The sequence below is a fragment of the Vidua macroura genome, chromosome 16 (genome assembly GCF_024509145.1).
Source record: "Vidua macroura isolate BioBank_ID:100142 chromosome 16, ASM2450914v1, whole genome shotgun sequence".
Taxonomy (NCBI): domain Eukaryota; kingdom Metazoa; phylum Chordata; class Aves; order Passeriformes; family Viduidae; genus Vidua; species Vidua macroura.
The window spans coordinates 13,280,549-13,307,569 of record NC_071586.1 but is presented as its reverse complement, the minus strand read 5'-3'; the positions used below and the strand labels follow the sequence as shown (position 1 = coordinate 13,307,569).

At 57.1% G+C, this 27,021-nt stretch overlaps 1 protein-coding gene across 2 annotated transcripts; it reads left to right on the top strand.

Annotated features, from left to right (window-relative positions):
• The first annotated feature begins 1,672 nt into the window (after window positions 1-1,672).
• Window positions 1,673-26,706, top strand: RADIL (Rap associating with DIL domain). 2 transcript variants are annotated; one of them, XM_053992076.1, is made up of 16 exons: window positions 1,673-1,755; window positions 5,654-5,758; window positions 8,747-9,299; window positions 14,781-15,088; window positions 16,108-16,764; window positions 16,932-16,969; window positions 17,998-18,158; window positions 18,772-18,884; window positions 19,723-19,960; window positions 20,425-20,597; window positions 20,869-21,019; window positions 21,317-21,507; window positions 22,328-22,718; window positions 22,799-22,938; window positions 23,698-23,837; window positions 24,422-26,706. In XM_053992076.1, exons 2-16 carry the CDS (start codon window positions 5,723-5,725, stop codon window positions 24,525-24,527), a joined length of 3,396 nt encoding a protein of 1,131 aa, XP_053848051.1. In that variant the 5' UTR covers window positions 1,673-1,755; window positions 5,654-5,722; the 3' UTR covers window positions 24,528-26,706. The 2 variants fall into 2 exon arrangements, with proteins under 2 accessions (XP_053848051.1, XP_053848049.1); XM_053992074.1 differs by having other exon boundaries at window positions 1,678-1,755; window positions 5,567-5,758.
• The last annotated feature ends 315 nt before the right edge of the window (window positions 26,707-27,021 follow it).

The window sequence follows — 27,021 nt, the reverse complement described above, 5'->3', positions numbered from 1 at the left end:
GCCCCAGGGATGAAGGATGCCAGAGCCATGGAGGAGGAGAAAATCTGTGGCAGACTGGGCAGGGAGTAAGCACAGCTCCCTGCTGACCCCACAGGGCAAACCCACCACCCCACCAGCCTCTCCCGTGGGCACTGGCTCCTCTTGGATGGGGAGAATTTGCCCCCGTGCTGGAGCTGCCTGGCCTGGGCTCTGCACATCCACTGTCTGCCCTCTCTGCCATAATTACACAGGGCTGCATTGCCCCCAGGCTGCCATGCTCAGCAGCTTTCCCAGAAAGCCAGGGAGGGTTCCCTGCTTCCAGGGGCAGCTGAACTCACCCCGAAACCTGACCCACAACTTCCACCTCGCTCATCACTCCTTTGCTGCTGGCAATTGGGCTGGACTGGGAGGCCTCCTGACTTTGCTTTGCTTTGGTGCTGTCGTTCCCAGAGGGTGTCTGGGTGGCAGAATTGCTTTCCCACCCAGAGCACCCCTGGACAGGGAAACACCCTTTTACCAAAAGGAGACATTTTCACCAAGGCAAGCAGAGCATCAGTGACCATCTCAACTTGAGCAAGTACCCAGTGCAGTAACGATCCATCCCTTACTCCTTTCAGGCACCAGCCCGTGTGCACCCTCAGCAGTCTCCAGGTCAGCTCTGGAGCTGGTTGGATAAAACCTGTTTGGCCAAAGTCAGCCTGTGCAGCTGAAGTGCTGCTGCCTGCAGAGCCCTGCCTGGCTTGCCCCTGGCATTTTCATAGAATCCTAGAAAGGCTTGGGTTGGAAGGAACCTTAAAACTCATCTTGTTCCAACCCCTGCTATGGGCAAGGACACCTTCCTCTAGACCAAGCTGATCAAAGCCACTTCCAACCCAGCCTGGAACACTTCCAGGGATGGGGCAGCTACAGCTTCTCTGGGCAACCTGTGCCAGGGCCTCACCACCCTCACAGGCAAGAATTTATTCCCAATATTCCATCTAACCCTGTCCTCTGTCAGTGGGAATCCATTTCCCCTTGTCCTGTCACTCTTGCCCAAAGTTCCTCTCCATCTTTCTTGGAGCCCCTTTAGGCACTGAAAGAGGCTCTAAGGTCTCCCTGGAGCCTTCTCTTCTCCATGCTGACCATCCCCAGCTCTCTCACTGCTCCATAGGAGAGGTGCTCCAGCCCTTGGAGCGCCTTTGCAGCCTCACTCCAACAGCTCTGTGTCTTTCTGTGCTGACGACCCCAGCGCTGCATGCAGCGTCCCAGGTGGGGTCTCAGAGAGTGGGGCAGAACCCCCTTCCCACGTCCCAGTCCTTCCTCAGTGCCGACCCTTCCCCAAATCCCGACCCTTTCCCAGTACAAAACCTTCCCCAAATCCCGACCTTTCCCAGTACAGACCCTTCCCCAAATCCCAACCACGCTCAGTACAGACCCTTCCTTCATCCCGACCCTTCCCCAGATCCCGACTTTCCCAGTACAGACCCTTCCCTCATCCCGACCCTTCCCCAGATCCCGACTTTCCCAGTACAGACCCTTCCCCAAATCCCGACCCTTCCCCAGATCCCGACTTTCCCAGTACAGACCCTTCCCCAAATCCCGACCCTTCCCCAGATCCCGTCGCTGCGCTCCCCGGCGCGGTGGCTGCGGGCGATGCCGGTGGCGGCCGCGGGGGGGCGCCGCAGCGGCGGTCGCTCCGCCCCGGCGGGACGGGACCGGCCCGAGGTCCCCGCGCAGCCCCGGCGGCTCCGGGCGCTGCCGCCGCCGGGGTCGCGCCGAGCCTGCCCCGCTCCGACGGTGAGTACCGGGGCCGCGGGGCGCGGGGGGCGAAGGCGGACCCTTCCCCAGGGACCCCCTTTCTTGGGGGGCAGATCCCCGCTGTTGCGTCCCCGGACACCCTCGCTGCGCCGGGCGGGAGCGTTTGTTTCTCGTCCCCTGGGAAGCGGAGGCGGGAGGAGCGCGGCGGTCGGGGCTTGTCCGGTTGCCGTGGGAGACCCGCGCTGCCCGCGGAACCGCACCGGGCACGGCCGGCGGGAGGGCTGTGCCGGGAACCGCAGCGCCCGAGGGTCCCCGTCCCACGGTCGGGCACACGGGGAGCCTTCCCCACGCTGACTGTCCTTGTGTCCCATCGCACAACCCTTGGGATCATCCCCGCTCCGTCCCCCTTGGGCTCCTTCTCCCCACTGAACTCTCCTTGGAATCCGTGTCCCCATTCTGTATCCCATCAGGATTCTGTATCCCTCAGGATCTTTCTCCCCACTGCACGCTCCTTGGGATCCTTCTCCCAGTCGCATGCCCCTTGGGCTTCTTCTGCCCCTTGCACACTCCCTGGGATCCCACTCCCCACTCCATACCCCTTGGGATCCTTCTCCCCGTTGCATGCCCCTTGAAATCCTCGTCCGCTTGCACGACCCTTGGGATCCCACTGCTCTCCCACACCCACCATTTCACCTGTATTCAGCTGCCTGCGACTGTGGTGGCATCCCAGGCCGTGGCAGGGAGGTGCTGACATGATCTGTGTCCCTGTGAGGCTGGAGCAGTTTCATGCTGAGTTGTAACTTTAGCAGAGAAAACTCAGGGGAGTTTGCTGCTTGCTTGGGAAGTGCTTATTTTCAGCTCTCTCCAGGACCAGTTAATTATCGCTGGAAAAAAAAAAATATTGCTAAGATCTTATAATTAGGCAGCCTACGGAGACTGTGGAGCTCGGGAGGCAGCAGAAAGCAAATGCTCTTTGTGCAGGGTTTCGGGGGTGTGTGTGAATAGAGCTGCCCAGGCAGAGGGCTGGCATTTGCACTGGTGCATTACCGGAGAGCTGGTGCACGTTGGCGGCTCAAAAGACCCTGCAAAATAATTACAGGGAAAAAAAAAAAAAAAGACAACCTGCTAACAGGACTCCTGTTGTCCTTGTGGAATCAGCTCCCAGACTGTTATAATGTTTGTGGAACAATAGGTGCCTTTGGGACAAGCTGTTGATGTTTGTGGGACCAGGGTTGCTTTTCCATTCTGCTTGAACAGTCCTGAGGCCGTGGGGTGCAGGCTACAGCAGGGTGCCCGCTGCTAATAATAACGTGGTAAGGAGTTTACCCGCCCTGATCCGGCTAAAGACGGCACCGAGGGAGCCGTGGACATCATCGGGCTCGGATCTGCCCCTAGATTAGATGGATAAAACTCGCACAAGGAAAGGCCGGGCTCTGGAGTGGAGACTTGATCCTGAGAGGAAGGGAGTGGGGGGCTCCGGTCAGAGCGGAGGGGTTTGGGTTTTGCCCTGGCAGCCTTGGCTGTGGGGATGGGATCTGCAGAGAGGCAGGATTTGGAGCAAGGGGGCAGGATTTGGAGCCGAGGAGCGCACGTCAAAGCCACCGTGTCCAGGGCGTTCTCATTTCCTTTGCTCTCCGAGTTCTAATTTGTTCCACATTGCAGTGCCGGAGCGGCCTCTCCCTCCACTTGCAGCATCCAGGCTGCGGTCATTGCCGTTAGTCCGAGGCTGCCACTCCAGCAGTTTCCATTAAAAAAAAAAAAAAAAAAACACAAAAACAAAAAACAAAGGCGAAAAAAAAGAAAAAGAAAACAAAAGAAAAAATTTCAAAGAAAGATCTGAGGAAACAGCTTTTCTGGTTCTTATTCTGGAGTGGTTATAGCTGAAATCTCACCACCCATCCGTGTGCTGGGATGAGCCCCGGGGAAATTCCAGATGATTAAAAAGTGTTTTAATAGTGTTGTTGCTCTTCCCAAAAGGGAGTAAGATGACCTGGTAGCTACAGGTTGATTGGCTTGATAGCATCCCCCCAGGGAGAAGAGGGAGAAACCTGGCTCGGGCTTGAATTGATTAAAGACTTCAGCACCAGGAATAAATTCCTGCTGTCCAACGTGGCTGTATGGAAAATAACTCCTGGCAAATAGAAATTACTTCAGTCTCCAACATGAGAGGTGATTCTCTGGCTGTAATACACTTCTGAGAAGCAGTTGAGTTATGGGAGGTGATATTCTTGTAAAAATCTGCACTTTCCACTATTAAAAAAGTCAATCCAGTCCAGTATTTAGAGCTGACATTGCACAGTGTCAAGAAAGCTGGTATTAAATAAACGCGATCCATTTCCAAGGCAGTTATCAGGGAGATTATCACTGCTGGGCACTGCTAGCTGGTAACATGGACTTGGTGTTTTTATCACTAATCTGGAAGAAAGGAGATGGAAATGATTTCTGGAAAAACCTGAATCTGACCCAGAGCAGCTGAGTGTTAATGGTTTGTACAAATCTGGGTGGTAAGCTGAGTGAGAGAAGGGCATCCTAACTGGAGCAGAATGGAACATGGAAATCTTTTACACCCAAAAATAATAACTGTGGCTGTACGTGGTTTCCTGTCCCTAATCTGGATGGTAAATTTTCAGCTGAAGCTGCCTGCAGATGTTGGGAGAGGCAGCACAGGGGCTTACCAGGCAGCAGTTTGGGGGGTGGCTGCCTCTCTGTCCCCATTTCTGCACCGGAGAATTGAAAATTTTCAGGATAATGTGAAATTTGGCTCTGGGGAAAAAAAATAAATAGCAGTTATTTGCATTCCTGGTCAGATCCAAATTTGGGCTTATGGCCACATCCAAACTTTCCTTCTCAGCAGAGGAGATGTGGAGTCCGAGGGGAAGGGACTAAGGGGCTGCAGAAAGGGTCTTAGGGGTGGAGAGGAGGGGGCCATCCAGTGAGTCCACTCATAAATCAAATCAAAGAGGAAAGCTTGGCAAAAGCATCTAAATACTCTTGCAGAGGAGAAAATACACGATAACCAAAAGCTCGTTAGTTGAGCAGAGAAAAGATGGCAAGAATCAGTATCTGGCAGCTGAGGGCAGACTCACTGGAAATAAGGCATAAATATTTTACCAGGAGGAGCAATTAATCATTGGAAGAAATGTGGGGCAGCAGAGGTGGGGTCAGCACCTCTTTGCCTTTTGCATCACGACCCCCAGAATTTCTCCCACAGCCCCGAGGCTGGGCCAGCAAGAGGGACTGGATGGAACCACCCCAAGGCCCTGATTAGGTGATTTAATTAGAGGATGATGCATTTATCTTTAATCACGGTGGAGCCATGGAAAAGAGCAGCTCTTGGCCCTGATGGCTCTCTCCAAGGAACACCCATGAAATCCCTGGTGGCACTTGGCAGGTGCCTCTTTTAGCTTTGTCCCTGGTGACCTTTGGTTGAGTTCTTGCAGATCTGTGGTGGGAAGGTGAGGGGACAGTGCTTGGTGGCTCTTCTTGATGTCCAGGAAAACAAAGTGAGATTCAGGAAAATAAATCTCACTGAGCATCCCAGCATGCTGCAGCTGCTGGGGGAAGGAGCTGGTCCAGGGCTTGCCTGTCCACCTGTGGGTCAGAGGGTCCCCAGCCTGGCATCCTTGGGGACACGTGTGCTTAGGAGAAAGAGATGAAGGTCACAGGGCCGTTGCTGGTTCCATCTCCTCCCCTTCTCCTTTCCTTTCCTTCCTCCTGCTTCCTCTCCTTTCCTTTCCTTCCTCCTGCTGTTCTCTTCCAGTCTCCCATGCGATGGGGTAGGTGCTGTTGGTTATAGGGGGTACAGATGTGGTTCAGTAGCCCACATGCAAACATCAGGACCGTGTTGCAGAACCTCTGAGCTTTCCAAACCCACCATCACTGCGAGCAGCTGATGTCCGTGAGCAGCCCAGGACCTCTCCTCCTCTTCCTCTCTCAGAAGCGTGACAGACGCCTGCCCAGGATGATGCACAACGAAGGGCAAAGATTGTTTTGAGAAGGAGGATGAATGGAAGGGAAAAAGACACGTGAGAAGGATGGCAAGGTAGGGAGAGGCTTTTCCTGAGCACTGGGTGGGGCCCTGGGAAGGAGCTGCTGACCCATTACAGGAGCAGGAACCTCAGGCCTGCAGGAAAGTCCCCGGTGGCTGCAGAGTCAGTCGTGGTGGAAGGACATGTGGTGGCCACGTGAATACCACGGGCATTTGTCACAGCTCTGCAGAGCTCAGACAGACAGAGCTGGCTGTGGAAAATAGCTGGTTTTGGTGTGGTCAGGCACTGCTGTGAAGAGGTGAAGGATCCCTGACAGATCTCGCTGGGAGGCAATCCCAGGCTTTTGACTAATCCGTGCGTACCCGTTAGAGAGAGAACGTCACTGAATGCTGGAGAAAGGGACTTGGAAAAGCCTGGATCATGCTCCATAGCTGCAGGCTTGTGTCCTTCCAGGGGACTGGCCTGCAGTGAGAAAAGGGCTCAGCTGGACTGGGGATGTCCAGGAGCAGGTGTCCCACTGACCTGCTGTTAGGTGTGACACTCTTGCTGGCTTGTCCCCGGGCAGCTGCGTGCAGCTGGAGCACGCCCGCTCCCGCAGCGGGGCTCAGCGGGATTGCACGTACCTGAGCTTTCCCCCTGGGGGGAGATGCCGGTGTCCAGCGTGCCTGAGCTCACGGATGTGGGAGGAGCCCATTTCATTATCATCTTATCCCGTCCATTAGAGTCCTCAGGGGGATTAAGACCGGGTGTGTTCTGTTGTCTCCAGGAGAAGGCTGTGATTTCTCAGGTCACCCAGGTTGGTGCCTGGTAAAATCACACCTGTGCTGCTCTAAATGCTGAAAATTGGGGTTACCAGGCTGGCACCTCCTCCTGATCCAGGCTTCTGATTTTTTCCTGGTTTAACGTCTTTGCCCCTGAACTCTGTAGGAACTGCATTTGATAGAAAGAGCAGAAAAATAGCTGAGCTATAAATAACACATTCAAAACCAGGCAGGGACCTGCAAGAAGAGAAGACGGTGTCTCTGTGATGTGGGCTCAGAGGAATGATTTTGCCACCAGCAGATGGTAAAAGGTTTCCCTTTGTGCTGGGGGTAGTTCAGGGTGGAGGAGATTAAATCCGTGAAACCAGTGATTTGATGACAAAGTCTTTTGCATCCTTGATGACAAGGTCCTGTAGGGACTCTGGGGCAGTTTTCCTTCTGGTCAATGTTAATGAGGGCTGGCAGGGCCGTGCTGGAGGCCTGGGGCAGCTGTTCCTGAGCCTGTCTGCAGTGCCCTGACCTGCTCCCCAGGTCGGGGCTGCCGCGGCACTCCCACGGGATGTCACACAGCAGACATCAAGGGATGTCCCCAGGGATGTCCCCAGCGGGAGCAGCAGCTCTGGGCTCATCTGGAGAGGGAGGAGCAGCAGTGTGGGGGGAGCCAGGGCCCCAACCCCATCCCTGCCTCAGTTTCCCCACTTGCAAGGTGGGAGCAGGAGCAGCTTTACCTGACCCCAGAAGTTCTGGGGCAATGTAAAACACAAGGTCCTCAGCCCCGCTGTCCTGTGCCAGGACTCCTGCCCTTCAGCACACCAGGAGTCAGTTTTGGAACCAGCAGACTGGGGAGAAGGACAAACCCCAGCATTTTCACAGTCTTGGTGGGGCTGGGAAAGGGGTGACTTGGGATGCAGCAGCGTTGCAGGATTACACAGCTCCCAGCCACACCCTTAGTGTGCCTCAGTTTCCCCATCTGCAGCATTCCCTGGGTCTCTGGCTGTGGGGTGGGGGGATGCACATCCTGCAGCAACCCTCCACGCACGGCTGGGAGGTGGTTTCTGGGTTAGAAGGTGACCTCTTCCATTAGCAGCAGGGAGGCTCTTTTTTTCCCGAATTAGATGGTGGTTTGGAGGCTGTCCAGGCCCGACATCACTCTGCCTGATAGCGCTGAGTTTGCTCCAGAGGCGCGGCTGTGCCCGAGCGAGCCGGGGCTGCAGCTGTGGCAAGCTGCTGGCACCTCACGTGTGCCCGGCCAGGAACACCTGGATCACCCCAGCTGCTGCACCCAGGCACTCTGACAGCTGTGGATGGGACATTTTGGGGTTCCTCTGTGTGTGCACGGAGTTCCTGCAGATTATAGATCTGGAGGTGAGGGACTCCCCAGTTCTGTCCCAACCAGGAATGCTCAGATTGTCTTTCCAGACCTTGCCTGCCAGCAGGTCACAGTGTGGCTCTGGGTCACCAGCACCAGGAAATCACCAAGTGCTGGTGCAGCCAGGATGGGATTTCAAAGCCATCTGCAGATGGTGACAGTGACATCAGGCAGGAGTGCTACCCACCTATATCCAGAAGTGATTTGTGGTTCCAGGTCCACTCCGGGGGATTGAGGAGCACTGGGAGCTGCCACACAGCCTTGGCCACATCTCCTCCAGTCGCTGCCCACTCGGGGCTGCCCTGAGCAGCCCTGCCCAAGGGCAGCCTTGTCAGTGATGCCACCCTGGGCCTGAACGTCCTCCACAAACAAGCGACAGCCAAGAGATTTGCCAGAGTCAGGACATTTTTAGAAAGGCTAATTAAAGCCCATTTTCACCCTGTGCCTCTCACTGAGCAAAAGCATTTAGCAGTACCTCAGAGTGAGTGAATTTGCACTTGAGCTTTCTGTTTCACCTCTAAAAAATGGGATTGTTCCGTAAACTCGTTAGTGAAAGTAACTCCTGACGCCTTGGCTGCTGACCAGGATGGGCCCCGCCAAGTCCCGCTGGGCTCTGCTCTCCTCATGCTGCATTTTGCCTGGGTAAGAATGATCTCTTGATGGAGAAATATGGGGTCTTTCCAGGCTGTGTTTTCAGGGATAAACCCATCCAGGGGTAACTGTGCTGGTGCCAAGGAGCTCGGCTAAGCTTTTCCACTGGTGTTTTGGGTTTACACGAGGGAAATGGCCCTCCTTTGATCTGTCACCTTGGAGGCGACAATGGCTCATCCATGGCCACCTGCTCGCTCTCCCCTGCTGCACATCCAGCCTCCAAACCACTCACCTTCCCCTTCTTGCTCTTCCCCGCCCAGCTGTGCTTCGTGACCACCTCACGCACCATGTTTTACGGGCCGTCCTCCACCATGGCCCCGCCGTCCAAGAACCGGCTGAAGCGCCAGAGCCGCCTCTTCTCCCAGGTCCTGTACCGCACCCTGAGCTACAAGGACCGCAGCTCCGCCTCCCCGGCGGCCGCCGAGGACGACCCTGCCGAGCTCTCCACCCAGCTCTCGGCCCCCGGCATCCTGAAAATCTTCGGGGGCAACATCTGTGCGGGCACCAACTACAAGAGCGTGCTGGTGACGGGCAGCTCCGGCGCGCGGGAGCTGGTGAAGGAGGCCCTGGAGCGCTACGGCCTGAGCCAGCTCAGCGCCGGGCAGTACGCGCTGTGCGATGTCATCGGCCGCTTCCAGGGCCCCGAGAAGCAGTGGCAGACGGAGGGGCTGAGGGTCCTGGGCGACCACGAGAAGCCGCTGCTCATCCAGGACCTCTGGAAGCCCAGGGAGGGCTTCTCGCGCCGGCTGGAGCTGCGCAGGAGGGCGGAGGTGGAGGAGATGGCGGCCAGGGATGTGGACACCACCACTGCAGGTCAGAGCGGGGTGTGGGGCAGGGAGAGGGGCTGGGATGCACCCCCAGGAGCCCTCCCACACCAGAGGTTTTCACACGTGGTTTGGGTGCAGGGGGTGGTGCAAGTGGGAGGGATGCCACATCTTAGCTGCAAGGCTCCTGGGTTGAGGCAGGGCTCAGCACTCTCCTGCATCAGTTTGGTATCTGTCACCTCAAATATTTACCCCAGCCAGTTTAGGGGTTAATAACAAACCCTGCCCATGGCTGGGGAGCAGCAGGCAAGAGCATCAGAGCTTCCTGCTCTTCCCATCAGTGAGCCAGCACCATGGCATCCCCAGCTTCGTGCCTGGCAGAGCACTGCCCTGCTCCCCCATCTCCCTCTGGGCATCCTCCAGGCCTGACACCCTGGGCAAATCTGCAGGAGCAATTAAGGAAAATGAAAAGCTAATGAAGAGAGAGCAATGTAGGGCAGGAGAGCCCCTGCAGCGGTGCCTGATGGAGGCCAGGGCTGGCAGGAGGAGATAAGTGCATCATTAGGAACCAGCAGGTTAATAAGTGACCCCAGCACACAGTAATGAAGCTTTCCCCCTCCCACCCTCAGATAAAAGCCCTGTGAGGATGAGGGCAGAAAGGTTTAAAATCAGATTTTTACTTGCACAATGTGCTTGCTGGGTCAGACCTGCTGACAGAAGGGTCTGGACCAGACCCCAGAGTTGTCAGCCACAGGGTTTTACTGGGATGGGGCCCTGATGTTCCTCATGTGTGTTGGAAAGGGCTGTTACTGAACTGGTGATGATGCAGGATTACTCTGTGTGCTTGGCAAAGAAGCACCAAGTTTCTGCCCCACCAGAAGCAGAACAAATGGTCCAACCTGTCCCACACCAGGGGGGACACAGCTCCTCTCCCACCCATCCTGACAAAGAAAGAACCCTGGCACACAGCGAGGGAATCCAGCCATGGGCATTCTGGGGGAGAGCAGAGGCAGCTGGAGCCTGCCCAGCTGCAATTTTCAATTGGGATTTCACCTGGCACTTGAGGAGACAGGGCTACCTCCATCCTCACCGCGTCCAGTTGTGGCTGCTCAGGGAGGGGATGCCACAGCTGCTCCCAGCTCATTGCAGGTGGGACACAGAGATGGCTCTTGCCAGAGCCTGGGCCAAGGAGGTGGATGCTCTGCTCTTCTCTTCAGCTCTTCCTGCAGCCAGGATCAGAGAGATGTGAAGCACTTTGGGAGAGCAGCGACTCTAAAAACAGCTTCTGTTGAACAGAGGGAAGGGCAAGAGCCGAGTTCAGGGGTGCAGCCCACGGTGGGCAGGCTGCTCCCTGCTGGTGCCCAAGGTCACATCCACTCGACCTCAAATCCTCCCCCTCGGATGCAGAAAGCAACTTTCCTCCCCGTGACCCGGATCCTGAGTGGGCTGGGAGCCGTGGGAGTGCAAGGCTCCCATGCAGGCAGGGGAAGCAGCAGGGTCTGGGCTGCCCAGCATGGGAGCAGCATCGAGCTGGCCTGGGGCTGGCACCCCTCGGTCATTTCCTGATGGAGGAGCAGCTCCTGATAGGATCCTGTGCTCTGGATCTGGAAATAAGCCCGTTATGCTTTCGTTATCACTTCATTTGTTTCGGCACTCCTGGGTGGGGCTGTGGAAATTCCCCATTTTTTAAACTTTGGGCATTTTCCATAGCTGACCAAGCTCTTCCAAGACAGAAAGCTGCACCCGCAGTCAGGCTGTCTGCTCTGCCCGTAGCTGTCTTACCTGGTAAAATCTCACTCCTGCAGCCCTTTCTGTTGGTGGCACCAGAGGCTCTGTCACCAGTCTCACCCTGTGCTGCTGTGGGGCTGGCACCATCCTTTCCCACCTCATCTGCAAACTGCCAGGAGTGAATGTGAGTGATGCAGCCTGTGACCCAGCACCCCAAAAAGACACAAAACTCTTGGTGTAGTGGGTATTGACCATGAGTGCCCTCCACCAGGGTCACCCTTGTCACCAGGCTCAGGCTGGCAGAGGTCCCCTTGCTGAGCAGCAGCTGCCTGCCCAGGGTGGTGAGGCACTGGCGTGGAAAACACAACATCTGTGCAAAAACAAAGGGACTTCAGGCTTGCAGCTCCCTCGGAGAAAAGCAGAGGGATGCTAAAATCATCCCCAGGGAAATCCCTGCAGGCCCTTCCCCACACAGGGCATCACTAGAACAGCAGGACTGGGATGACTGGGACCACTGGGGTCATGCAGGTGCATCACTGGCTGGGGGAAAGGCTCCACATCCATCCATGACCTGTTAGCAAATAGCTTAAGAGTTTTATCTGCTCAGTTACCCATTATCCTAATTAGTTTATTAGCTACTTCCCACTGGGGAGGACAGTGCTGGCTCCTCATGCCACTAATTAGCAGCACAGGTGGAGCCTCTCTGCAGCAAACGAGGCAGCCCCTCTCTCCCTGCTACCCCCAGCCCTGCTCCTTTTGGGGAGCACAGAGGCAGCAGCCATGGAAGTGTAGGGAAAACACCCACAAGCTGGAGGGTGCTGGAGGGAGGTGCAGCACTTGGCATCTCAGTGGCATTCATCTTCCAAAATACCCCCATTTTGTACCAGGTCCTGTCCTGACTGGAGCTTTCCCAAGAGGCTGGAGGCTGAACTGCACACGCAGCTCCAGAAACTTAGGATTTAAGCCTATTATTCTAAAAGATGCTCTGGCAAGTGCCTTTGAGGATCTGGCTTTGATATACCTTAGCACAACTGCATCCAGGGAAGATTCCCTGCAGAGTCTGCAGAGCAATTACATTAGGAAGGACTAGCCTGGTCTTAGTCCCTCCTGGGTACGTTCAAAGCATTTCTTCTTTCCTGGGGCCCATGGAATTATTTGTTGATTTATTTCTCAGCCAGGAAAAGCGAACCTCTTTCCTCAGCTGAAAAAGAGGCAGATCCCAGCCAAGATCCCAGGCACTACAACTGAAAGTTTCTCCCCTGGGTTGCAGGATGGGTTTAGAGGCAGCAGCTTGGTGGGGTCTGGTGGATGCTGCCCAAGGGGTGCCCAGCTCTCTCTAAGGATGCCATCCAGCCCTGTGTTAGGATCTGATTAGTGAGAGATGCCTCTGCCTGAATTGAGGTGCAAACAAGACAAATGCTGAGTAAATAATACAGATTTTATTAGCAATCAATGTGAGGAAGAGAAAGAAAGAAAGAGAAAAGAGGGAGGACAGAGACAGACCTCTTATTTTGAGCTGGTGGTTTCTTGGGCTGGTGGTTGTGAATCTCCCCCTGCCAGAATTGCCTCTTACCCAGTCGGAGCTGATTCAGCACAGTTGCTGAGTTGCTTCTATTAGTTTCTTCTTTATCTTGGGAGTTCTGCCAAGTGTCCTCATGGCCTGTAAATTCTGTATTCTTTGTGCCCACTATCAGTGGTACATCCTTTTTCCCAAGCCTTGTCAGCCCCCTAGGCCTGAGATCATTGGAGCTTGTCCAGCCCTAAACTTTAACAAGGCCTAACACCCTGACAGCAGTACCTCCTTTCTTCAGTCCAAGTCCTGGCTATCCAGGGAGGAATGTAATATTTGGGGATGCTCTTTAACTCCTTACATGCTGTTCCCATCCCAGTCTCCCTGTGGATTCAGCAGCCACTGTCTCTGCCCTGGTCATGCTGCACTGGAGATGTTCACACTGAGTTTTGGGTGGGATAACCTGCACATGCTTGGGAGGACAAAACAATACCAAAGGATGAAAAAAACCTAACCTAGTTTTATGGAGGGACTTTGTTATGCTCAGGAAAAGAGCTGTGTTTATCTTTCCAGCACAGCCCCGGGGTTAATGGGAGCCTGTGACGGGGGCTCTATCGGCAGTGAAAAAGCAGCTTTTTCCTACACAAAATAAATACAGAAGCTTCCTTTCCCCTCGATAAGGGGCTGGTGATGGCCTGTCTCTGCAGGCAGTGGGACCCAGTCCGGGCAGGCCCTGCTCTGTCCCACTGAGCTCCAGCAGCAGCTGCTCCCCAGGATCCGGCCCCACTCCTCCCACAGGCTGCTCTGGGATCTGCATTGCCCCAGCCGTCCTTCATCCCTCTGGCCCATTTCCATCATGTGGGTTGGGGACAGGGCTCCTGGGGGGAGCTGAGGTGTCCTGCAGACACGTTTGGGGTGGCCTTTGGCATCCCCAGCAGTGTGGCTTGTGTGGGCTCGTTGTTCTCCCAGGATGTCACATCCGTGCCGTGGCCGGGATGGGGACGGGAGCGGGGCCGATTGCCTTTTTAAGAAGGACACAGGGCACAGGACTGCTTGGGGTGGCTTGACTGTGCCCTGCCCTAATCCCAAGGCATGTAAACAGCAGGGGCTATTTTCTCCTTGTCCCACCCCCCTCCCCATCGCCATTTTCCCAGCAAAGGAGCGCTCCATTTAAAACAAACAAACAAAAAAATGTATTTCAGAACCAGCAGCCCATTCCTCACCAAATAAGGCAGATGATTTTTTTTTTTTTTTTGGTCTGAGATTGTGAGTGTCCCTTTAAGCAGCCCTGGGCACCAGGCTCTCTGCTTTGCCGTCCCCAAATCCCGCCGGCTGTCCCCAAATCTCGCTGTCCAAAGCCTGCTCCCTGCTCGGCCGAGCCAGGAGCAGGGCTCTGGCTCTGGTGCTGCACTGACAACGCTGCACTCTGCTCCTGCAAGCAAATCCTTTAGGGTTTTTTCCCTCTCTTCATCCTCCCCGAATGCCAGTGACCTGCTCCCAGGAGGCTGCCCAGCTGAGGTACGAGCATCACCCCTCGGTCACAGAACTTCCTATTTCTCCTGCAGAGCTCAAGCCACGCTTGCAGCATGGAGGGACCCACTGGGACCCCCCAGCTCTGGGGGTGCCGTGTGAGGGGCTGCTTTTGCAGCTCGGCCAGGCCTATTAATTCACTCCAGCTCCTGTTTGTCTCACAGACAGACAGCTCTGCCCGAATTGATGCTTGGGAGAAGTTAATTACAGCTTGTTCCTGCTGCAGCCGGGCTCCACTGCAGCTCCCATGTGTGGTTGATGCTCTGGGGAATTGGGGGGGGTCCCTGCGGTTCCCACTTGCTGCTGGCGACCGAGAGCCGAAGGGCTGAAAGCCGAATCCGGGCTCTTTTTTTTTTTTTCTTTTTAGCAAAGATTGAGTGAAATTTCTTTTTAGCAGGGATTTCCTCTCCCCCCAGCCCTGCAGTGTGGCCGGGGCAGATGGGGGGATACTATGGACCGGCTGCTCTCCATTCAGTGAGGTCTGGGGGCCAGGGAGGTCTGGGACACCCCTTTTTTAAGCGGTGGCATTAGGACACTAAACTCTCCGCGTCGGTGTCTTGGCGTCACCTTTCGGGGAGGGCAAAGGACAGGGGACATCGAGGCAGGGTGGGTGCGCAGCGCCGGGAGGCTTCCAGCTGCTCCATCCCCGCTCCGAGCCGCAGCATCCCTCCAGCCGCGGGGTGCTGCGGCGGGGCGGGGGTGCTCCCGGGGGGGCTGCAGGGGCTGAACGCCGCTCTGTCTCCCCCCTCCCCATCCCCGCAGGCATCAACGCCCAAGCGCGGAAGCTGCAGCGGCACCGGGCGCGGGGGGCCCGGCGGGCGGCGGGGGCTGAGCGGCGCGGGCCCCCCCCGGCCCTGCGGCGCAGCCTCAGCGAGACCAGCCTGGGGACCCCGGCGCGGCGGGCAGGCAGCGGGGCCGGGGCCGGCAGCGGGGCCGGGGCCCGGCTCCAGCGGCACTGCTCCACCCTGCCCGGCAGCCCGGCGGCGGCGCGGAGCGGCGGCAGCAGCATGCGGTACTCCCTCTACCAGTCCCCGCACCTCCTGCTCCTGCAGGGCTACAGCCAGCAGCATGTAAGCACCGCGCCGCCTCCTGCGCACCCCCGGCACCCCCCCCCCGCTTCCCTCCCACCCCCCAAAGCCCCGGGGAGAGCGGGGCTGCTTGCATGGCCGGAGCTGCTGGGGTCGAGGGAGGCGGTGGTGGTGGTGCGGATGAGCATCCTTTAGGAAACGGGCTTGGGACTCGCAGCCTTGTCCTCAAGTCTGTCCCCAGCCGGTCCCCAAGTACGGGAACACGGAGGCAGGAGCCGTGGCCGCGTGCAATGCCCCAGAGGGATGCAAGGTGATCCCCGAGCAGCACCCCTGCCTCGGCCCGAGGGAGCCCTGGTTCTGCGGGTGGTGGCTGAGGTGCCCCGTCCAGCTGCTTCCTCAGTAGCAGATGGGATCAGAGGCTGCAAGGAGAGCAGTGCGTCTGCGGGAGACACTTGGAGAACTGCAAAGGACAGGGTCGGCTCTTGCAGTTAATGGCTACTTTGTGCCCTTTGAATGTCCGGCTGTTCCAAGTTTTTGGCAGGGTGACATGGGCATTGCAGCCATCCCGTTAGTGCTGCTGGGGAAACTGAGGCACGAGGTGGTCCCCTGAGCTGCCTCGGGGTGTGCGGGCAGGCTGCAGGGAAAGGCAGGGCCAGGGGTGGATGCTCTGGCCGGGGTCCCACTGTTGCCCTGGGCAGGGAGAGCAGGCATCGCTGCAGTCTGGGGGGAGAAGGTGGGAAGGAAAAGCAGCTGCAGAAGGGATGAGGGGGAGAGGTGGAAGGAGGGCTCCTTCTGTCCAAAGCAGCCCCATTTACTGCATGCCCAAAGTCACTGTACCCATTTATTGCCGTGCCCAAAGCAGGGATCGCTGCTGTCCTCTTTGGCAGCGAGGAGAGTAAAAAAAAAAATATATTTTTGCCATGCAAAGGTGCGTGGGGGACAGCTGGGGACAGCGAGGGGACAGCTGGGCACAGCAGGAGGCTGCAGCACTCACTGCATGGCAGGGAGCAGGGTCCCTTCTCGCCCCTCCCCGGTTCATGCTGCGTCTCCTCGCTTGGCAGGACAGCTTGGTTTACCTGCTGAACCGCGAGCAGCACACGGTGGGCCAGAGGACGCAGGCGAGCAAGCCCAGCATCAGCCTGTCCGCCCCCGACATCCTGCCCCTGCACTGCACCATCAGGAAGCTCCGACCTTCCCGGCACCGCTCGGAGGAGAAGCTGGTGCTGGAGCCCATCGCCGGCGCTGGCATCTCTGTCAACTTCGCCGAGGTGGCACGGACGGTGGTGCTGCGGCACGGGGACCTGCTGTCCCTCGGCCTCTACTACCTGCTCCTCTACAAGGACCCCATGAAGGCGCAGCCGCTGCCGGCGCAGACCCTGCTGAGGCTGCGAGCCCTGCACCCCGAGGGTCCCCACGTGTGCGGGGCGTGTGGCAGCCTGCTGAAGGAGAAGGAGCCTGCGGCCAAAAAGCGGGGCCCGTCGCCCGCCGGCGGCCCCAGGACGCCCCGCAGGAAGCTGCAGCTGGAGTTCGAGCCGGCGGCCGAGGACGTGCTCCTGCGGCGCATCATGACCCTGATCGAGCCCGGCGGGGACGACCACAAGCTGACACCTGCCTTCCTGCTCTGCCTCTGCATCCAGCACTCGGCCACCAACTTTGAGCCAGGAGACTTCGGGCAGCTGCTGCTCAAAGCGGCCAGAATGATCCAGAGGACGGTGTGGGTCAGTCAGTGGTGGGATGGGGCGTTTTTGGGGTGGGGGTGTTGCTCAAGCCCTCCCTGGGGGCTGCTCAGCCTGGTCTCTGGGGGCAGCGGTTGCTGACGGGGTGATGCTCGTGCCACCCCATCCCACAGGATTTCACTGTGCTTTCCCCTTCTCTCCCTGCCCAGGAGCGGACACGGGAGCTGGCTGAAAAGCAATCCCAGCAGTAAGTGTGACCCTTCTTGTTTTGCCTCAAAAAATGGGGAGAATTCAACCTGGTTTTTCCTCCATGGGTGAGGGAAGTCCGTGGCTGTCAGCCAGTGGTGCATGATGAGTTTTCCTGCTGAATCCCATGCATTCTGCTCTCTGGTCCTTTAACCACAATGCCTGCACAGAATGAGTGGGTTTGGAAAAGCTCAGGATGGAATAGAACCTGCAGCAGCTCTGGGGTTTTCTCTGATCCAAGACCTCATGATCACCTCCTCCAGGTGATCATGGGCTTGTGGCTTCACTCCTGAGTGATACAGTAGAAATGTCCCTTATGTGTGAGCCTGACCTTCCTGAGGCTGGAGATCCCTCAGTGGAGCTGAGATGGAGCTGGCATTGCATGTGTGCATCCAGGGGTGGTGGCACAGGGTGTCCCAGTGCTGGGAGCACCATTCTGGGACAATCACACTGGTGCAAGGAGCTGTCTTCCCAGCCACGTCCAAAATCCCATCTCTAAACTGGTATCTGGAGAAACTGTTGGAGCTTGCTGTGAGCTCTCCTTTAGGATGAACTTCAAGGACACTTCCCAGCCCCTTCCTATAGCAGGAAAAAGCAGTTTAGCAGTTGAGAAATCACCCAGATGCTTTTTGTTTTATTTTTGAACAGCCCAGGGCAGGTGAGCTGGGTTTAAGTGTCCAGAGCTGGCAGGAGCAGCACATAACTCTGGGGAAGGGCTGCTCTTCAGCCATGAATATTTAGTGCAGTTCATCTGTATTAGGGAAAGTCTCTCCCAAAAGTGACACCCCACAAAGGCCAGGTGGCCATGATCAGCCTGGTCCCCACAGGGTCCCCTTTGCCACCCCACAGAGCAGAAACCACTGAATTTTTCCTTGTAAAGGGTCTTTCTAAGGGGAGTGCTGGGCTTGGTGGTGGGGTAGGGGGATGTGAAACCCCGCTGGCATTGCCCCAGGCTGGCTGTTTTCTCCCCAAAGGCCTGGGTAGGGATGCTGAGGAGCAGTAGGTGTAACACCTGCTGTGTCTCCCCAGCCAGGACCCTGCCACCCTGTCCCGCTTCACCATCACAGACCTTCTCCCAGACCTGCAGCACATCATCTTCTGGATGGCCAATGCCATCGAGATCCTCTACTTTGTCCAGCAGAAATCACCCACCTACATCCAGAGCATGGAGGAAGAGCTGGACATCAAAGGTAAGCCTGGATGCAGCATCCTGCCTGTTTTCCCAGCCGGAGCAGCTCTGCTCTGCTAATCCCCAGACACAGGTGGTGGTCAGTGCCCTCGAGATGCTCCATTAACCCTCCATAATCCTCAGCAGCAGGGACATCTCTGTGCTGTGGGCTGGGGAAATCTGTGGGAGGAGCAGCCTCGCATCCTGCCGTGGTGCCAGGTTGTGTTGTGTTCACACACAAGTATCCCCTGCCACCACAGCAGCTTGTGGTTAATGCCCTGGGGGGCTTTCTTCGGCCTGGATTTGCAGGTAGCCCTGCAGAACTGCTCACTGGTGAGCCTGTGTTAATGCCAGCAAAAGTTAAAAAAGATAGAAAGGTATTAAACCAGCCTCAGGAGCTTTCTGGTCTATGCAAAAAGTTAAAATGTTCTTAGGCCAGGCAGGAGCTGCCAGCAGTGATGGGAGCTGTGGGGGATGGCAGGTGGGAGCTCCCCCAGGCCAGAGGAGCCTCTTTGCCCTGTTGAGGGATTCTGTGGGGACGATACAAACCTGGAAATCCTAATAACCCACACCCTGGGAGTTTGGGGGTCTTGTGGCTGCAGGTTTGCTCCCCCATCCTCCTCTCCTCCCTGCAGGCTCTAAGGAGTCTCTGTTCTCCTCGACCATCACGGCCAGCGAGGAGGCGATGACGGTGCTGGAGGAGGTGATCATGTACACCTTCCAGCAGTGTGTCTACTACATCTCCAAGGTACAGTGTCACACGGGGCCAGCACGAGCATCCCCAGGGCTGTGCAGGATGGCTTTTTTTAAGCTTTTACTCCTTGGCAGTTGCACCACGCTGAGGTGTTTTCCTTCGGGCTGAAGTTCCCCGATTTTTGGTCGCAGCCCAGGGAAAGTATTGAATTACTGCGGCGTGTTTCCTTGTCTGCAGTGCAGCGGCTCGGGGGAGGTGTTTGGGGAGGGCTGCTTGGCTCGGGCCAGCGCGGCATAATGGTGTGATTCAGGGCGTGATGGAAAGGGGCCCCTGGCCCGCGGGAGCCGGGCGGCAGCGGGGAACAGAGCGGGCAGTGTGAGGCACAGAAAGGCTGCCCTGTGCAGGGCGGCTGCCTGGCCACCGGCACACGGGGACACGGGGCTGCTCCTGCACCGCTGTGGAGCAGCGCCTTCCTCCCCTGTGCCCTCCTCCCCTTCCCTTTGCCCTGGAAGAAATGAGTGCAAGGCACTGCTCTCTCACCTCAGCAATATGGAAAATCATCCCCATCGATCCCGAATTTTCTTTCACCCTCGTACCCAGCTGATTGGTTGCTGCCCTGGTTTACATCAGGTTTTTGCAGATTTTAGCTGGCGTCACACACCATCTCTTCCAACTGCTAAAAGTGACCAACATGTTAATTTTTATAATTTTTTAAACTTTTGCACTACACTGGAACCCACGGAGGCAGGGGGTGGAATAGGAGCAGCCTCTTGCTGGAGCAGCACTGGCCAGGTTTGCTTGGCTTGCGGAGGTGAAGGAAAGGCTTGGCTCGTGCAAAAACAGAAAAACCCCAACAAACTGAGTCTGCTGTGAATTGCTGCTCTCCCTGCAGTGTCTGTATGTGTCACTCCCTGCCTTGCTGGAGTGCAACCCCTTCCAGAGTGAGTGCCGGGAGAGCTGGCGGGGGACCCCGCCTCTGCCCGAGGAGCTCCGCAGGGTCGTGCTCATCTACCAGGCTGTGCTGGACCTGCTCCACCAGTACGAAGTGCACCCCGAGATCACCTCCCAGATGTTCGCCTACCTCTTCTTCTTCTCCAACACCCTGCTCTTCAACCAGCTCCTGGAGAAGGGTCAGTCCTCCTTGAATTGGGTAACACATAGGGGACTGAGTTATTGGGACGCCCTCCACTCCATCCCTGTGCCACTTAAGGGGTACAGGAAGGAGGGGGCTGGAGATGGGCAGGTCTCAGCATAGCTACAGGCAGGCCAAGCACAGACCCAGCTGCTGCCTCCTGAGTTCCCATTCCCAGGAGAGGCTGAACCCCACAAGGATCCCATCCCATTCCATTGCCTCTTCGAGCCTGAGCAGAGAAGGCTGAGGGCAGTTAATAAAGGCAGCTCATTAATAAACTACAGCAGCCTGAGGTGGTCATTAGCCCTCATTAACACGGCTGCCCCCTTGTAAGTGCCAAACAAGGTCCAGCCACCACCAGCAATTACAGCCACAGGATGCTGGGGACATTAACCCGGGGCAGGGGCTGGGGGACAGAGGGGCTGTTCCCTGATATGGCTGACGGATGCTTTGCCTCCTCAGGCTCCTCTCTGGGCTGCTACCACTGGTCTCAGGGGGTGAAGCTGCGGGCCAGCGTGCGGCTGCTCCTGGAATGGCTGCACGGCGCCGGCTTCGAGCAGCTCGCCCAGCAGTTCTTCGCCAAACTGGCCAGCGTGGCCAACCTGCTAGCCATGCCCGGCTCCCAGCTGGTGCAGGTGAGAGATGCCCAGCCTGAGGCTTGTGGCATTGAGATAGGCATGGGCAGGAGAGCGCTTGCTCAGTGTCTGGGGGAGTCCCTACACTGGCGTGTCCCTTTTGCAACCTGCCACCAGCTGCTCTTTCCCAGGGTCTGTGGGTGGACAGTACCCAGGAGAGGATGTTCTGGTTCTCTCCATCTTGCCCAACACCTCCCTCCTGTGCCCCTTGCAAGCTCCTGCTCCTCAGAGGAAGCAGTTTCTCACCTCTGCCATGTGCCTCCTCACACAGATGACCTGGCCATCCCTGCGAGCCGAGTTCCCAGCGCTGAGCCCCGCGCAGCTGCACCGGGTGTTGAGCCAGTGCCAGGCAGTGATGGACGTGGGCTGCATCTCAGCGTGGCAGCCCAGTGAGGAGGAGAGCCCGGCCACCTTCCAGCCTGGTGAGTCCTGCTCAGCCTGCTCCAGTCACATACAAACCAAACAGGTCATTCCCTTCCCCTTTCTGAGTGTCCTGTAGTACCTTCAGCAATTGGTAATAACAATAGCCCCAAAATTCAGATATTGCAAAGGATGCAAAGTGCATGAGGCTTTTTCTGCTCTCCCAAGTGAGGGATGCTGCTGGCTCAAGTTCACTAAATCCCTGACCCCAGCTGGGAGACTGCACATGGCTGAGAGCTGGGAGGCAGAAGTGGGGTGCAGCCCTAGCCAGTGCTAACCTCCATCCCTCTGCCTTTCAGATGAGGTGCTGGAGTCCTTTGACAACCACCCACCCATCATCCTGCCCAGTGGGGGCTTCAAAGTGGACCTGGAGGTGGAGACGTTGGATGACAACATCTACAGACACCTCCTTTACATCCGCCACTTCCTCTGGAGCCTGCAGAGCAGGAGCCCCCACACCAGCGAGGGGCTGGGCTCAGCACTCCCAAAGGTAGCCTGTATCCCACGGGGGGGTTGTTCTTCTCCAGGCTGGGCTGGAGGGTCTTGGGTCCTTCTGCAGATCCCTCCAAGCCCAGTGCCAAGGGCTTGCTGCCCTTGCCTGCAGCCTGGAGCTGTGGCAGTGCCCTCATGGAGAGCTTCTGGAAGGATTAGTGCTGCTAATCCCCCAGCACGGGGGGCACGGGAAGCTGAGCTGGAAGGACAGGATCTTCCCAGCAATCTCATTAGGGAGGGAGGAGAGGTGTCTGTGGGCAGTGCTCCCTTTCTCCCTGTGTGTTCCCTGTCCTCCCTGAGCTGCACCCTGCCCGTCCCCAGCAGCCAGGCTTGCACAAAAGTGCTAATTAGCTAATGCCTGTAAAGCACAGGGAGGGTGATACGTGCTGTGTGTGCTAAGCTCAGCGGCCACGTGGAGGGTGTCCCTCCAGCAGGTCCCCTTCTCCTCTCCCATCCTGTCCCCATTCCCTGCAGCACTCACAGGTCCTGCTGCCTCCTACCGTCACCCTGGGGCCACATTGCCCACCCTTGTGGCACAGGAGGAGCTGAGCTACCCCAGTGTCCCCTTCCAATGGGGTCCCCAGCAGGCACATGACCAGGAGTCCCCTCCTGGCTGGCTGTAAACACCCCCAGCACGGCCCTGACCACCAGACTGGGCTGTGGGATCTGTGCTGGGAAGCCAGGACAAGCCTGGCACTGTCTGAATTGTCAAGGCTTTGAATGCATGTGGCAGCCAGGAAAGCAGCAGGGTGGTGGGGTCCAGGTGGGGAGTGAAAAGCACACGCAGGGGGTCCCACAGCATTTTCCTCCTTCTTAAGAAAGAGGCATGCACGACGCCGGAGGTGCTGGAGGTGAGCGAGGGCCCGGCTGCCCCGCTGGGCACCATTGCCCAGGAGGATTATTGCTCCCTGGGGGGCTGTGCCGAGCCAGAGGGGAACCCCCAGCTCTGCCTGGCCACCAGCGCCTGCCCCTGCGAGCCCGCCGCCGGCGAGCCCCAGCTCCAGGAGAAGCTCCAGCAGCTGCAGCTGGGCAGGAGCCCGGTCCCCAAGGGCGGCACGGCGCCCCCAGACCCCTCCTGCCTGCTGACACCACCCACCACCCCCCTGAACTTCGACTCCGGGAGCCCGGAGTCACCGCAGGGCACCGGCAAAGGGCTGCAGGACGCCCGGAGGAACGGGATGAACGGCACCAAAGGCAGCACCCCCGAAGGTACCGAGAGCTGGCGCCGCCCCGGGGCTGTGAGGCTGGGCTTGGGCGGTGCCAGAGCCGTAAGCCGCTCTCTCTGCCAGGCTGCTCGCCGACCCCCTATGACTACCCCACGCCGGAGTCTTCCAGCCGCAGCTCTGCCACCGACGACTTCTGCTACGTCTTCGTGGTGGAGCTGGAGAGGGGACCCATCGGGCTGGGGATGGGGCTGATCGACGGCGTGGTGAGTTCTCAGCTGATGCTCTCACACAGCTGGAGTGGGACATGTGGGACGTGGTTTATACCCCAAGAAAAGAAGCTGATGGCTTCCCACGGGAGCTAGGCTACTTCTCCTGGGGACGAGGAGGCACTGAGGGATCTCTCAGTGGATCTCTACTCGTAGGTCACTGTGCAATACATGCAAAGTCCACAGCTGTCCTGCAGCTGGGAAGAGCAAACAGGCTCAGCTCTCTTGTGGAAGGAAAATGACTCAGCCAAGGTCTTTCCTCCACCCTTCAGTGGTGGCAGGAGAAACAGAGAGGAGCAGGGAGGCTCACAGGGTGTCAAAACAGCCCAGCTCCTTTGCATAAGGAGGAATCTGGCATTGTAGGGTGGATCATCCTTTTAAATGGCCTTTCACAGCTGTGCTGTTGGTCAGTAGGAAACAGAGCATCACCGAGCCCTGGGACAGCGTGAGCAGAGCTCCCATCCCAACATGGCTGCAGGCTAGTGATGCTTTGCTCTTAATTAAATTGAACAAGAGCAGGTTGCCCCCACCTCTCCTTTTGGTGTATAAATTGATATAAAACTAAAGGATTGCATTTCCTTCCTGTTACTGTTAGCACCATCCCCATCATGTTCCCAAGCATCTCCATGGTCCCACTTGCCCTCAGGCTTAGTTGTGAGCCCTGAGGGAGAGTTACCCTGCCTGGGGAGCTAGGCCCTTTGGGACCACAAATCTTTGTGTTCCTTTTTTTCACTCACTGCCTTCCCCTGCCAACAGCACACCCCTCTGTGCTCCCCGGGGATCTACATCCGCACCCTGATCGAGGACAGCCCCGCGGCCGCCGACGGCAGGCTCTCCATCGGGGACCGCATCCTGGCTGTCAACGGCACCAGCCTCATCGGGGCAGACTACCAGAGGTGAGTCTCACCTCAGCAGAGGGCCCGGGGTGGTGCCAGCACTGGAGGAGTTACTGTCAGGTCCAGGTTTCTGGCTGTTTTGCTCCAAGAGTTGCCAGTGCTGCAGTGCTGAGGATGCTGCGGTACCAGCGAGCTGCAGGGAGAGGAGTGACCTGCACAGGACACCAGAGAGGGGGGAAGGCTGTGGGTGTGGAAGAGGAATTATGGAGCAACAACTGGGGAGCATAAACCAGAAATAAATGAGAGCTCCAGAGGTGGGTCTCAGCAATGCAGAGCTGCTGCAGCCCCATCCCACTCCAGGTTTTCTCTCGAAGGTGGTGGGATGGGACAGCTCAGAGGCAGAGTGCAGGTGCTCATAGCACAGAGCAGCTTTGGGCTTGTTTGCCCTTGTCCTGTAACTACTAACCTGGAGGCCAAGTCCTTCACAAAGCTACAGGCAGGAGAGAAACAGCCCCTGCTTGTAGCCCTGAGCAGGCACAGGTGATTGGCAAAGGGGGAGTGTTTTGTGACTTGGCAGGCTCCTGAGGGGCTGCCAGCTGGAGGGAGCCAGAACTCACCTCTGTCCCTGTTGCTGCTCCCTGCAGTGCCGTGGACCTCATCCGCTCCGGAGGGAAAAAGCTGCGGTTTCTGGTTGCCAAGTCGGACATTGAGATAGCCAAAAAGATCAGTTCCAGCTCCTCTTCCTCTTAGTCCTTGTGGTGCAAGGACCCCACAGCAGCTTGTGGCTACAGCTCTGGTTAAGGCTGACCTCAGGGAGCCTGGAGTGCAAGAGGGAGCAGGACTCCACAACAGCCCTCGATGTGCTTTTGGACACTTTGCCCCTGCACTGCAGCAGATGAAAGGACATGCAAGGATGGTGCATGCTTCTCCCACTGCACTGCCTGGGAGCATCATTCCTGCTCCATTGCCCAGCCTCACCTTATACCCAGTGTCATCCTTCTCAGGAGCTTTCCTGTACCTTTGTCCCCTCTGGCAGGGGGAGAGAAGGGAATGCTCCCACCATGAGGACTTGTAGACAGGCTCCTCTGTTCCTCTATCCTAACACAGGGCTGTGTGATATTTTATGCTGGCAGGCAGAAGGCTTGAAATACCTTTGGGTTTTGAGGAGAATATGTGAGGCAGGCCTGGGCTTCACTGTGGCAGTGGCCACCTGAGGTGCTGGCACGTCAGGCTGGAGAGGTGTGCCCAGCTCTGGGGGTGGTGAAGGCAGCACAAGCACCCAGGAGTGGGATTCCACACAGGATGCATCGCCAGGAGTTAATTCCCCTAATGGAATTATACACTAGCTCAGGTGCCTTTCTGCTGCTGGGCTACAGCCCTGCCTCAGGATGGGAAGCAGCTACAGCAAAGGGCTGACACCACCAGCAGTTCCTGTGAGTCCCGGGGAGAGCTCCCTGCAGGGATGGACTCCCTTGCTCTTGCTCTGCAGATTTACTGCCCGGCTCTGGCACCACGATCCCGGCTGAAGGCTGCCAGGACTGACGGCAGCATGTTCCCACAGAGGATTGGTGCCACCAGGAAGCTGAGTGAGCCCAGCAGCACTCGGCAATGCCACCAGCCCAGGCAGACAAATGACAGCTCAGTACCATGTCCTGCTCTTCGCCAGCGCATTTCATGGCCACCCTGTTTCGTGCCCTGCTCGGAGCATCTCCCGGGTGTGTGCTGCTGAAATGCCGACAGGTGATGATGGACAGCAGAGACTCCCTTCGGGAGGACTCATGAATATCCCAGAAACCGCCCTGCTATCTGCTGCCGACCCGGCGCCAGCTCAGCCGAGGGTTCAGCTCCATCGTGTGGCTGCCCGGGCCCCCGCACACCCGGCCTCCTGCCGCCGCGTCCTCCCTCTGCTTTTAGCACCATTAACGGGATAAACCCGACCTGATTTCCACATATAGACAGATACTGAGACCTACTTTAGCCGAACCCTATTAAAACAGCCTGCAGCAAAGCCCTCCAGCACACCCTGCATGGTCCAGCCTCTGGCAGGGGATCAGATACTCACATGGCATCTCACAACAACAGTGCTCTGAGAATTGTGATGCTAAAACAGGGCTGGCTTTAATTACACCTCATTGCTGCAGTTTTGGTTCCTGTGCTTAGTCTTGCACGTCGCAGGAGGAGAGAGATGTCAGAACACTCTATGCAAGGGAAATGCTCCACTACTGGATTTCAGTGCAGCCTGGCCTGCTTTTCTAGGCAAGATGGACCAGGCACCTTCTCTGAGACATGAGTGCCTTGCTGCTCTGCTGGGCCACACTCACAGCCCTGGCCTGGGGTGCTGCCCCAGCAGGGACTGGAAGCAGTGCATCCTCCTGCCACTGACACAGCTCTACCAGGCAGGTGAGCAAAGGCTCAGGGCTCCTGGTGATTCACTTCACTTTCAATCAAGTAGGTATGCTGGCCTGTCATCTTCCACAGAACTTGAAATGGGCTGCCTAAAGCCTCTGGGTAAACTGCATGCACTCCTTAATCCCCTCTGCCCCGGAGCCAGGGCTTGGGGTGAGGCTTGGTTTGCACTAGACAGTGCTGGGGCTGCAGCCTGGCACGTTCCAGCAGTACCAGCGCAACCCACTGAGCACCCCTGGAGCTGGAAAACAGCCCCAGAGCTGTGTGTCACTCATGGTGCAGTCAGGTGTTGAAACAGACTGTAAATAAACCCTGCTATTTACTAGTGTGCATGAGGGCTGGCTTCTCCCAGGAGGAGCAGTGGGATGGATTGACTTCCCTGTGTGTTAATATGTACAGCTGAGATGTGTATAAAGCTCTGGTGCAGATACTGAGCACAGCATGGCGCCTGTTGGACACGGTGGATGTTAAGAAATGCTCTGTGTCAACAATAAACTGGATCAATAAACCTCTCTAAGCCCTGCCCTGGCAGCTGTCTCTTGGATCTCTCTGTGTCCACTCCAGTGGTGAGACACAAGAGCAGTGAGGGCTCCCAGATGTGATGGAGTCAGTCCTGCTTCCTCCAGCTCACACAGGCCTTTGCCTGATCTGCTGCAAAGAGAGGCAAGAGAAGCAGCACGTGCAGGTGTAGAGCAAAGGGGAGGGGAAACAAAGCAGTGGAAGGGAGGGAACAAGTACATCTCCAAAGGGACAGGGTGTGCTGGCAGGGTGATAATGCACCATTTGCTCTCCTGCAACATTTGCACAAATCCACCAGGATTTTCAGTGCATACTCACC